At 33.0% G+C, this 13,196-nt stretch overlaps 1 protein-coding gene across 10 annotated transcripts in view; it reads left to right on the top strand.

Annotated features, from left to right (window-relative positions):
• Positions 1 to 8,438: 8,438 nt before the first annotated feature.
• The window catches only part of LOC120168222 (serine/threonine-protein kinase STY46-like), a 6,889-nt gene continuing 2,131 nt past the window's right edge, over positions 8,439 to 13,196 (top strand). For 9 of the 10 annotated variants that reach the window (XR_005520108.1, XR_005520107.1, XR_005520112.1 and 6 more), the window contains exons 1-11: positions 8,439 to 8,945; positions 9,396 to 9,510; positions 9,712 to 9,809; positions 9,925 to 10,038; positions 10,367 to 10,421; positions 10,535 to 10,645; positions 10,978 to 11,028; positions 11,693 to 11,868; positions 11,941 to 12,048; positions 12,216 to 12,289; positions 12,397 to 12,572. Coding sequence is in view for 1 of the 10 variants with exons in the window: in XM_039177017.1 (XP_039032948.1) it covers positions 8,758 to 8,945; positions 9,396 to 9,510; positions 9,712 to 9,809; positions 9,925 to 10,038; positions 10,367 to 10,421; positions 10,535 to 10,645; positions 10,978 to 11,028; positions 11,693 to 11,868; positions 11,941 to 12,048; positions 12,216 to 12,289; positions 12,397 to 12,572 (1,266 nt within the window). In the remaining 9 variants the exon portion in view is untranslated. The remainder of the gene's footprint in view (positions 8,946 to 9,395; positions 9,511 to 9,711; positions 9,810 to 9,924; positions 10,039 to 10,366; positions 10,422 to 10,534; positions 10,646 to 10,977; positions 11,029 to 11,692; positions 11,869 to 11,940; positions 12,049 to 12,215; positions 12,290 to 12,396; positions 12,573 to 13,196) is intronic. The other variant, XM_039177017.1, reaches the window with a different exon arrangement.

Below are 13,196 nucleotides of genomic sequence, written 5' to 3'. Positions count from 1 at the left end.
ATGATCTCTATCGAGGTAGCTCCACGAACAAATGTATGTCAACATCGCTTCTAGTTCAAGGAGAATGCATTTATCTACCAAATACTTTGACTTGAATATGGGGATTCCCTTGACAAAACAATATGTTCAGTACACATTTAACACGATGCCTTCAAGTTCCAGTGGGAGGCATTCAACTGCGAGCTTCTTCGACCTTAATGTCGAGATGTCTGCGACACAACACTCAGTTCAAAACCCGTATAATATGATGCCTTTAAGTTTAAAAGGAAGGAATTCAACTACCAACTTGTTCTACCTAAATATAGGCATCACAGAGGAACCTTCAACTTTACCAGATGAACCTCTTCGTGAGCCATATGCAGATGATGCTGAAACTTAACTATTCGTTGAGCCAACGAACAAATGTATGTCAACATCGCTTCTAGTTCAAGGGGAATGCATTTATCTACCAAATACTTTGACTTGAATATGGGGATGCCCTTGACAAAACAATATGTTCAGTACACATTTAACACGATGCCTTCAAGTTCCAGTGGGAGGCATTCAACTGCGAGCTTCTTCGACCTTAATGTCGAGATGTCTACGACACAACACTCAGTTCAAAACCCGTATAATACGATGCCTTTAAGTTTAAAAGGAAGGAATTCAACTACCAACTTGTTCTACCTAAATATAGGCATCACAGAGGAAACTTCAACTTTACCAGAGGAACCTCTTCGTGAGCCATATGCATATGATGCTGAAACTTGACTATTCGTTGAGCCACAATCACCGCAGTTTAATATGAACTCCAATGATGATAATGTAGATGAAGTTCCCACAAATATTGTACACACCGAACCTTCATCAAACATGTATGAAGTTAACTATGGTGCAATGTATGAGTTATAATTTACAGATATGCCTAATATTGATGACTACAGATTTAACTCTTTAGTCAATGTTGGTGAGTTATATATCAAAATGGATTTTCCATCAAAATAAGAAGCAATTATTGCAATTAAGAATTACAATATTCGTAATTCTGTTCACTCTAGAGTCGACTGATCCACCACGGAAAAGTATGTTTGCTATTGTGTTCAACATGATAACGGATGCAACTGGATGGTTCGTTTATCGAAGAGGAAGATTAAAAATAATATATGTGAACTAACAATATACAAAGGTCCTCATATATACAGTGCTAGAGAGATCAACTAGGATCATCCCAACTTGGACTCCAACATTATCTGTCAAGCTATCATACCATGGTCAAAACAAGCTTCCATATAGCTATTGTGGCGCTGATTTCATCTATACAGTCTCAATATGGGTACACCGTCTCCAATAGAAAAACATGGAAGGCAAAACAAAATATCATTAAAAAACTTCACGGTGAGTAAGATTCATCTTACAACGAACTATCAAGTTGGTTTATGGTAGTGCACAAACTGAATCTTGGGATAATAGTCGACTTCGAAACTTGCCATGCATACCAAAATGATTGAGTGCTTCATGATCGATGTCAATTCTACCAGCTTTTTTTAACTTTCCCACAATACGTTAATGTTGTGAAATACTGCAAGCACATGGTCTAAATTGATGGGACATTCTTGTATGGAAAATACAAACAAGTTCTACTATTGATAATTGTTCAAGATGGTAATCGTAAAATTTTTCCATTTGTTTTTGCCATTGTTGAAGGAGAAGATATATATTATTGGGTTTTTTTCCCTAAAAAACATACACTTACATGTTATCGCGAGGGAAAAATCTGTGTCATTTAAGATCGCAAAGCTAGGATCAAAGTAGCAATGGAGCCTTTGGGTGGCAACCACCCTATGTCCAACAACGGCACTGTATTCGACATATTGCAGCGAACTATCATGGAAAGTTCAAGAAGAATGATGAATGACAATTACTTGTGCGCATAAATATGTCACAATTCTTAATTTCATTTCTCCATCATTTTTTTGCGAACTTAAAAGTAAATACTATATTTGATGCTCAGGTTACGAGCTACTTCCTCAAATATTTGAGTCCATCCTTCAAGATTTGTGAGTAAAAAACGAGCAAGGATACAATTACATTAGCCTCATCAACAAAGAAATATGGACAAATGCATATGATGGTGGATATCGATATGAACACATGACAACCAACTTGGCTGAGGCTATCAATTCGACCTTAAAGGGGATGCACTATTTACCAGTAACAATTCTGGATTAAATGGCGTATTTTCGTTTGGGAGCGCTTTTTACCAAGCTCGGGGGACAAGCTGAAACTTGGATGCAAAAACGGTCATGTTTATTGACCAAGATTAGTTGTAGATCTACAAAAAAATTGTTGCTTCAAATAGAATGTCTGTAAAAAGCTTTTATCGAACCCTTAAATTATTTCATGTCACAAAAATGCCATGACCTCTTCAAGAGATTGAAGCTAACTCGTTCAGAGTTAATCTAGAAGACATGTGGTGTGACTGTGAGCTTTTTCAAGCTCTGAAGTATCCATGCTCCCATATCATAGCAGCTTGCTCTTATACCCGTTAAGACTATAACCGTTTTGTGGATATCGTATACCTACTTTCAGAAGTATTTAAGGTATACTAATTTGAGTTTCCTTATGGGTAATGAGAAAGACCCAAATAAGGTTCAAAATTGGCTTCCGATTGTACTAGATCTGTCCTTATTAAGGGAGACAGGTCGTCTAAATTTCACTCAAATTCATTGTGATATGGATATTCGAGAGACATTTAAAGAAAACAAAATATGTGAGCATTGTAGAAACCTATACCACAATAGGGAAAATTTCCATCTCTTTTATCACCACATAACCATTTTTTCCTGTGATGATGAAATGGTTGTTTCTAAAATCTCAGTTTGTGTTATTCATTTTCGTTTTCCTTGCATTAATGTCATTTGAGCATCACTAAGTAATGGATTACTCAAGTGAAAATTAAGTAAAAACATTACAAATAAAAAATAAAAACAATTAGATAGAAACATTAAATACAAATGATACAATTCAACAATTAAATAATGAAAACATTAACAAACAAAATAAATAAAAAGTCCATAATTAAATGAAACCATTACATTTATTAATAAATAAAGAAAATTAAATAAAAACATTACAAAAAAAACAAGTCCATCGATGTCTTTATCTTGAATGTGTTCCACAGGGTGATGGCTGTCTATTTCGATTAGGGTTTATTCATATAAGTTGTTATTCCTCCTCACTCTCATCGTCATCGTCGTAAACAATAGCATCTACATTTTGTGATGAGGGACAGATGACGATGAATCACCTCCATAGAATAAGAATCCTAGAGGTGTATGACTAACCATCTCACCGCTCATAGAAAATCGTAAAAATGCTAAAACATCGACATCGATAACTACAAAAATTGGGTCGAAGGTGTTTGAGTCTGTGGTGAAGCATCACCCGCCAAATAAGCAACATATGAAGCCCATGTTGGATCTCCAGGCATGGGACCATAATATCCGTAAGGAGGTGTCATAAAACCCTGCGGCGGTGACATCTGAATCTGTTGCGGTGGCATCTGAAATGACTGCGGTAGCGTTTGAACCGGCTGCGGTTGTATATAAAATACTTTTGGAATATAAATCGGTGTAGACGATGGATGCTATGATGGTTTTGGTGCTGCAATTGAGGATGAACCAGAAGCGCCTGCTATGCGTCTACGAGTCGGGCGACGATGATGCTGTGACGGTGGACGATTTTTTTGACCTCGATAATGCTCCCGCCTCGTGCTTCCTTGGAAAGTATGAACGACTTCGTTCATGTTGAACCTCTGATAATAGTCATTCGTAACCAAATAATGATCCACATAAATCAACTCCCTACGGGGAATACGTCCACGTCGATCCTCCCATATCATTACCCACTCGCTGTGCTTCATCAGTCAGTTGATTTATTTTTTGCCCAGTCTATCGATGCTATGCAAATTGTCGAGATTCATAGGTGCTTCAGGAATATATTATATGAAACCAAATTGGCGGAGCACACGATCAGTGGGATGTCACTCAACAATACCATAACATATTAGGGGGCAACCACCATCTATACATCTAATGGGCCACTCAAATGAGGTGTTATGCAATGCCTCATTTCTTCAATAGCATAAGAATTCCATTGAAACTAAAAGAAATATATATATTTCTTATCAAAATAATATTTTAATTATATAATGATAATTACAGATAAGTAATAAAATTTAAATACATACCCATGTACTAGTCTTTTAATCAATAAGTTGCTGAATTTCTTCTAATTTGTCTGGAATATCACGATGATCTTTCCTTATACATGACCACATATTCAGTGTAAAAAAATCATTATATATTAAAAAACTATTTATATACGAAACTCAGTATTAAAGTTACTTCAACAATAACGGTAAGACTAATTGATTTTTTCACGATCAGACATAAATAAGGCATGCGATACCACACCCATGACTGCAGAAGAATGAGACATCCGTCGATCGTATTTTTCTATAATCAATTACTCGGTACATTTCTCTATACAGAGATGCCAAAACAGCATAGCCGCAACTGAATGAGCCGACAACTCAAAAATTTGCGAGGTGACGCAACCACATACAATAAACTTGATTACGAGATTTAACGGGCATCAGAATTCCTCCTATGAGTCGTAATATGCAAGCTCAGACAAATATTTTAGCATGTTCCTCAGAACAGTCACTCAACTGTAAAAAATTTATAGCCAACCTTGATAATGATATTCGACCACTATTGAATTTGGGCAGGATACCTCCAAGATATTCCTCGCACGCCGAATGCTAATCACTATCCGCCACACCAAAAATGACATCCCCATCTACAGGAAACTACAAATGTAAAGAAATATCCTCCAACGTAATATTGCACTCCCCACAGAGAAGATGAAATGTGTGTGTCTCTAGTCTCCACTCAACCAGTGCATAAATAAGGTTTGATTCAAGGTTACAATGCCATTCATATCTAGTTATGTAACTGAATCCACCATCGACTAAATTCGGACAATCACAATTCGGTATCTCTAACTTAGCATTACGAATAAATATATATATTATACGATCATTCCCCTAATTAAATAAATAATATACAAATTAAAATATAAACTAATACTAAAAAAATAAAACATTCAAAATAATTAACATAACACAATTTAAAATTGTTAATATATCGATAAAAATAACTCCAGGTATGATTCATATCTAAATGCAATAACCCACCTTCCATTTTATAACTGCAAAACATAAAAAATAAGCACAATAAAATATAATAAAATAATACACTATTTAATGGTTATAATATAATAAAATAATTTTACCTACTAAAAATAATAACATAATCCAATTTAAGCTTGTTAGAATGAATGATAAAAGTAAGAAGGAGAATGTTTTTTTTGTGTGGTTTGATAGTTGTATAAGGTGATATTTATAGGGGAGGAGTAGGTGGCAATTAAGAGAGAGTGACGGATGGTTAGGGGTTATTATAGAAGACGCGGATGGTGATACGCGCCTTTCACTTCGTGTTAATTTTCCCTGTGAAAGCGCGGATGGTGATCCGCGCTTTGCCTGCGTGGCATTAGCTCGGAACCCAGGAAGACGCATTTGATAATCCGTGCCTTCCGTCCATGTAAGTAAATGAGTGTTAGATCGATAAAATTTGGTCAATGGGTGTCTTCCAGATAATTATTGATTATTCGAGTAATTTTTAGGTAAAAATGCCTTTAGAATCTAGCTTTCATGACTCCGATAGATCTCCTTTTCACCTGCACTCGGCATTTATATGTTATATGTATTATACTACTTTGGTTTTCATTAAACATGTGTGGTTTTTTTATTTAAAAAATTAATTATTAAAATATATCACAAATTTAATTATTTTCATAATTTATTATTTTGTAATATAACTTAAAATCACATTTTAAGATATTTTTACATGTTTCAGTTAAATTTATCAATTTTATGGCATTAGTAAAAATATTCTTTATAATCTAAGTGATCAAAATAACCACAAATATAAATAATTTAGCTATTATATAATTAGTTAAAAATATAATTTTATTTTAATCACTTAAAAAGTTAATTTGATTGTTTAATTTTTATCTCATTGTCACCCTTATCGTATTTTCGCATTAATTTAGTCATTAAAATTGTTTAATTATATCATTCTATACCTTACCTCTAATTTAAAATCCTAATATATGGTTTAGGGTTAAGGTTTGTGGTTTAGAGATTATATAGTTATGGTTTAGGGTTTAAATTAGAGGTTGAGTATATAATGATGCAATTGAGTAACTCCGGTAACTAAATTGATGCGAAAATACGTTAAAAATGAAAATGATAATTTAGATTTACTATAGTGGTAAAAGTTACCCTTTTGCCGATAATAAATCAAAATTAACAAGGTAACACTACAAATGCTTTTTGATGATTTGAAAATCATGTGATTTATATTTAATTTTCTCTGTTTTTAAGGTTTAAGAGTTACTTTTACCCCTATAGTGAATCAAATTTATTACTTTCATTCTTATAATTTTTTCGTATTAATTTAGCCATCAAAATCCTTTAGGGACATCATCTTAGCCCTCGAAATCTATTTTAACTAACAAAATCATTAGTCTTACATTCTTATATAATTCAATAATGTTCATGTCAGTCAATATAACTAACGTGACTTGATGATGATGTGATATTTATTAAATAATATAATAAAATATTTACTGAATATAATGGTTAAAACCCTCTAAAATTTTGACTTAATCTCTTAATCTCACTAAAATAAATAATAAAATTTTGGAAATGTTTTCTAATAATTGTGTTTAGTAAATATTTTAACATAATCTCTTAATCCACATACTCACAAGACTCGCAATTCTGTTAGTCAAAACGATTAACGAAATTCGAGGACTAGGTTGATAGCGCCTTAAACAACTTTAAATGCTAAATTGATAAAATATATAAATAAAGACGAAAATAATAAAATAATATACTAAAAGAACAAAAATAACCCTTAAACTTTTCTTTTATTTCATTTTTACCAACAAAAACTTGACTTTTATAATTTTATCTTCATGTCAACTTATGTTTATTAATTTTACTGTTAGAGGGATCACACCATTGTAATAGAATAAGAATCTAACCTTATCGTTGGAATATCAATTTCATTTTCATGGAATAATAGTCTTCTGTCGTTTGGTATACTATATTCATTAATTTTACTAGTAGATAACCCAAGCATCAAGTAATATTAACAAAACGTCGAAATCAGAGGATCATATTCACGTGTAATCTTTTATATTATGGATATTTAATTTTTTAAAGTTTCTTTAATTGCTTTCCTAACACTATCTTTTGATAAAATATCAAATTATACGGCCGAAAGATTAATGGGCTGCACATTACCATCCTTCTCATTGAAGTTCCCGTACTGCTACTATGTCAATATACATACAATTTTTTTTTAAAAAAAGGCATACGTAACATAATAGTAAAATATTAAATATCATTGTATTATTTATTTGGTATGATATTAAAAAATTAATAACGTTTGATTAAATAATTATATTGGTCTATTTAAAAATAATAATTAATTTAACTTTGATTTTTTTGAGTTTTTTGACCCGCAATGTCGTATTTTAGAGTTTCAGAATGCTTTAGAAAAAATGATCAAAGTGACTATTTAAATAAACTATAGAAATTTTTTTACTCTAAAATGAGACATTGAGAGAGAAAATCTCCAAATAAGAATAAGGCCTAAAACGATAATTTTAATAAACATTGAGAGTTAAATTTGACATTATACCTATTTATTTTCCATTTGTACGAACCAATAGGCATGGTGCTGCTTTAGAAAAGCCCAGGCCCAGGCCCAGGCTTCGAACCCTTGATAAGTTGACATGAGATGTCATGTCACATCCTCTCTGTCGTTCCAATAAATTGACGTTGTGCGGATTCCGTTTTTATTTAGCGAATGGATAACTATTCTACATGTTTAATTAATTAAATATACAAAGGGTTGTCGTATCGTTCTTATATAATTATATATTATAAATAATTAGAAAAATGTAATTATATGAACCATAGATAAATCAAGTTGATACAATTTGACTGAAATAATGAATTTATAATGGATAGTATTTTATGATTTATTGGTGACATTATAATAAGTCCAAGGAGAATATCCATCATAGACTCTTTAAAACTAGGAAAGAGATTAGAGAAAGATTCCAGGGAGATGAAACTAGAAAAACTAGTCGTAGTGGGTTTGGTCACATCCAAGCACATTGGGATTTTATAAAATAAAGAATGACAAGGACGTGCATAAATTAATAAAAAAGCGAATGACGTATAGTTGTCATTATTAGTAATTTTAATAATCGGGGGTGATATAAACAAAGCAAGGCAAGCAATAGCATCGTTAGAATCCATGTAGATTTGTGCTGGTGCGCCACTCATCATGCTTCACTGCTTTAACGTTATCTTCCTTTTCCTTTTGTTTTCCCCCAAATTCATCACTTTGTAATCTATAAAAGGACGGACGGTCGGAGGAGGAGAATCACTCAGAGACACAGGCTCATGGGCGCCGCGGCAAGCTGGATTCATCATGCGGTTATTTGCCAATACGTTCATCTCTGATCCTTGAAGCAAAAATATTTTATCCAACGTTGTGGAATCTTAACCGAACAATTTGTTAGTGTTTTTTTTGTGTGTGGACCATATGCTTTTTACCACATCTTTTTGTAATGGGGGATACGGAGAGTTGCAGTAGTAGAGCGGCGGATTTCGCCCCGAGTCAGAGACGAAACCAGAGGCAAAAGATTGAAGTGTATAACGAAGTTCTTTGTCGACTTAGGGACTTGAATATTGAGGAGTCAACCTTCCCTGCTTTTGAAGATGAACTTTGGGCTCATTTCTCTATACTTCCCACGAGGTAACCAACGCCGAGTCCGGTCTTGTGCTTATCCTCGTTTCTTTCTCTCTCGCTTATTATTCGTTGAATTTGATTTGTTGAGTGAGTTTCAAATTTTCATAATATATTGTTTTGTTCGGATACAAAGTAAAGGAGAAGCTGAATCTAACAAATTAACTATACGGAATTACGGACTCACATTCCAAAAAGAAAACTATACGGGCTTGACTTATAATCATCAGCGAGGTTTCGTTTAGAGAAGAGACTGTAATTTAACAGAGTTGCTTGACTTTTAATTTTTTGTTCCTTGTTTTTTCGTTGTTAATTTCTTAGCTCACAAATTGAGCGTCAACAATACCATGCTTTTCCCTTTATTTTGTCAAGAAAGAGTAGTTAACTATAATTTTCATTCACTGGCTCTTTTGGTGTTGATTTAATTAGTTAAAGATGCACTTCATTTGTTTTATTTAGGTATGCGTTTGATGTAAATGTGGAGAGGGCAGAGGATGTTCTTATGCACAAAAGATTACTTTTGAAGGCACGCCATCCTGCTAGCAGACCTGCAATCGAAGTTCGACTTGTGCAAGTAGTTTTGCGGGATCTTCTTATTTATATTTCAGATGAAGCTTTACCCTTTTTTTATTTAGTGATATTTGATGCTTGTTGATGAAAGAGTTGTCCAATTCTTTTATGTAAATGTGGAGAAGCTTTACCGTTTTATTTAGAGAAGGGACTTATAATAATTTGCTCAGCCATTTTCATCTTTTCAAATGTTTCTCTTATACAGGTTCGTTCTGCTTCAGATATAAACCAGGTTGAATCGGTGCATATGAAGTTTGCAAGAAAAGCTGATGTTCAGTTTTCAGATTATCCCAACAAAAAGAGGCATGGTTATGTAAACATCTTTTTGGTCTTCTCTCTTTTTAAGGAATCAAAGTTCTGGTAATTTCTAATGTCCTCAATGCTTTTGTTTCTCTTCTTACTTTCCCCTCTATTTTAGGGTTCATCCGCCACCTGCCTTTGGTACATCGTCAGATCTTGAGCTTATGCATGAAGCTAAAAGAGTGACTAAAGATATAGAAAATATACTTAATGCCAAACCAATTCGCTTTCGGTAAATACTTCTTAAGCAGCTCTCCCCTGCTGGTTGGTATTTTTCGTATTTGTTTGTGATCTGCATTAAACTGTTTTCAACATCTTGGTCTGTAAACTTACTAGCTATGCGGAAAACTCTGTACACTGATTCTCCGTTCTTTAGGATAATTGGTGTTGTATGCTTTCTTGTCAACAATGTCATTTATGTTTCCTAACTAATATTATAACTTATTTTGGATTCTCACTTGTGAACGAAAGTTATACGACTTTTAAAGTAAGTCTTTCTATTTATTCTGGAAGTCTGTATTTGAGTGTTTGTGAAACAATTTTTCTAATTCATTTGTTAGGTTGATGCATGAGATAACTATTTCAACAAATGACAAACCAAAACTTCTAACACAGGTAGTCGCTGTCTCCTACTTTTTCTAGTTGTATTAACATTTTTAGGAAACAATATCTGGTCAGTAGCTATTTTACAATTTATTATTTTAAGATATTTCATGTTGAAATTTCAGTTGACTTCTTTATTATCTGAACTTGGGCTGAACATACAAGAAGCACATGCTTTTTCCACAACAGATGGTTATTCCTTGGATGTGTTTGTTGTTGATGGTTGGGCCCTTGAGGTATTTAATCCTTTCTTCTTTCCTGATATTATGCCACACCAAGTCATTATCACTTGGGAAGAGCATCACAGAGTTACTGATGGTGTTAATAAAATGTGCATCACAGCATCAGCCTTTTAACCTGCATATTTATGGCACTATGGTTGATTTCTGTCTCTCTTGTTTATATTAGTCTTGAAGTAGTAGTATATATGTGTGTGTGTCTGTGTATCTATATGTATATATATATATATCTTATGTCTTGCCCAATTAGACATTTGCTTTTCTAAATTGTGTGCCTCTCCACCTATTACTCACTGTGATTGACATACTTTTATATTTATGGTTTGTAGGATACCGAGCAACTCAGAAATGTATTGATAAAGGAGATATCCAAAGTTGAGGTATGCTGAGCTGCTATTCTATCTTTAACTACTATAATTCATTATTTTGATGTCACTTTCATACTAATGGTAGAAAAGGAGGGTCTGTTTGTCACCTTTTACGTTTACTTTTAATTTTTAAGGTATGTTGCTTCTAATGGTTATATTTCAACCCAAGAAATTTAGCTGACCAGATTCTAAATTTGTATTATATCTGAAGTGAGTATTCTCTCCACTCCATCCACCAAATAAAGAAAAACACCTGAAGTGAGCGTGGAAAATATTTTATTTTGTACTGACGTTTATCTTACGACATTGATGATGATTTTGATTGATAATGAAAAATTAACTGTGTTTTCGTTTTTTGGTACTAAAAAATTTGGTGTGCATCTAGGTGCAGTATGCGTATGTATTGTTTTGTGCATTAAATGTTTGGTGATATAATATCATTCTCTTTCGGAGGATATGTCCTAATTATCTGGGAAATTTTAACAATAGAGTTTGCTCCTTTTTTATTATCCTTTTCTTTTGCTCCTGCCTCTGCTTCTTTTCTCTTGTCATTCCAACATATGTATTATCTTGTTAAAAGAAGTGGATAATCATTATCAAGCAAAACATTGAAATACCTAGTTTTTATGATTTTCTAGCCATGCATTGGCCTCTCATAGTTTCAATTGCTTTGCAGAAGCTTTCCAATTTAAAGTCTCATGCCATATATCATGTTAGGGAGCTAGAGCAGACTGGAAATAAACTTAACTCCAATCATGTAAACATACATGGTATTGGAAATGATGTTCGGGAAATTGACACTAGCCTGTTGAAGTATGAAAGTAAACTGGCTTCCTGCTCTTATGGTGATCTGTGAGTTCTTTATCCTTAATGTCATCCTCTGTTTGTGCATGATACTTGTAAATCATATTGTGGTGCATGCAGGTATAAAGGTACTTTCTGTGGTCAAGATGTTGCTATCAAAGTTCTTAGGACTGAGCATCAAAATGAGAACCTACGAAAGGAATTTACTCAAGAAGTTAATATCATGAGGTATGTTTAATCGTTGTAGTTATTGCAGGCATTCTTCATCTACTTTTCCTTTTCCTTAATATTCCCTATTGATGATGAGCTAATTAAATTTCCTTTTGATTCTTTAAGAAACTACCATCTGCACCCTACAATCATGAAATTTGTTTTTGCTTCTTTGGAATTTATAGGAAAATTAGGCACAATAATGTTGTTCAATTTATCGGTGCATGTACCAGCCCTCCTAGCTTGTGCATTGTGACAGGTTTGTTTTATGCTACTCTCTATTTAGACTTAGTTGCTGACTAGACGTAATTTCATTGTCTTTCCAAGTTCATTTTCAATTTCAATTATATATCTTTTTTTTTTCAGAGTTTATGTCTGGTGGAAGCATTTATGATCTTCTACATAAACAAAAATCTGGTTTTAAGCTTCCATTCTTGCTCAAAGTAGCAATTGAGGTTTCAAAGGGAATGAGCTACTTGCACCAAAGCAGTATAATGCATAGGGATTTGAAAGCTGCCAATCTTTTGATGGATGCAAATGGAGTAAGAGATGCACTTGTTTATGTTATTTACTGATAAATTCGTTGCTAATCAAAATTTGAAAGCTGCCAATCAAAATAGTATAATGCATAATATTAATTATTTTAATATATAAAATTTATTATTAGATGATCTTTTCAATTGAGAAAAGTTAATTTCATAAAGACTTTTTTAAAAGAAAAGTTAAAAATGAGGGGGTATTTTATTAATTTAATGAGAAAATCGATAATTAAAGTTGAAACAACTAATTTATTAAATTATCAAAAGTAAATGTGTCGTTTACTATTTGCATTGCACCTTTGAATTTGTTATTTTTATATATAGTATTGATAGCTGACAATTTTTGTTTATAACGAATGGCACCTTGAGGATTAAGATTTGAGAAGAATTTTAACCGGTTGTATGTTATTTCTTATTATTATGGGTTATTATTGGTACACTACCAGTTGAAAGAAAAAAAAATCCACAAGTAGGGTTGGGATGATGACATGTGTCCCTCAAAAATATAAAAAATAATGAATAGAACATGTCTTCTCTCAACCATGCTTGTACTATTTTTTCTTTCCACTGGGGATGTGCTTGATAATAATCCTATTATTAGTATTAGTATTTTTGGGAAGGGGGAGG

Source organism: Hibiscus syriacus, unplaced genomic scaffold (assembly GCF_006381635.1).
Source record: "Hibiscus syriacus cultivar Baekdansim isolate YM2019G1 unplaced genomic scaffold, ASM638163v2 tig00111715_pilon, whole genome shotgun sequence".
NCBI lineage: Eukaryota > Viridiplantae > Streptophyta > Magnoliopsida > Malvales > Malvaceae > Hibiscus > Hibiscus syriacus.
The sequence above is the reverse complement of the archived record's forward strand: the minus strand, read 5'-3'. Positions and strand labels throughout refer to the sequence as shown.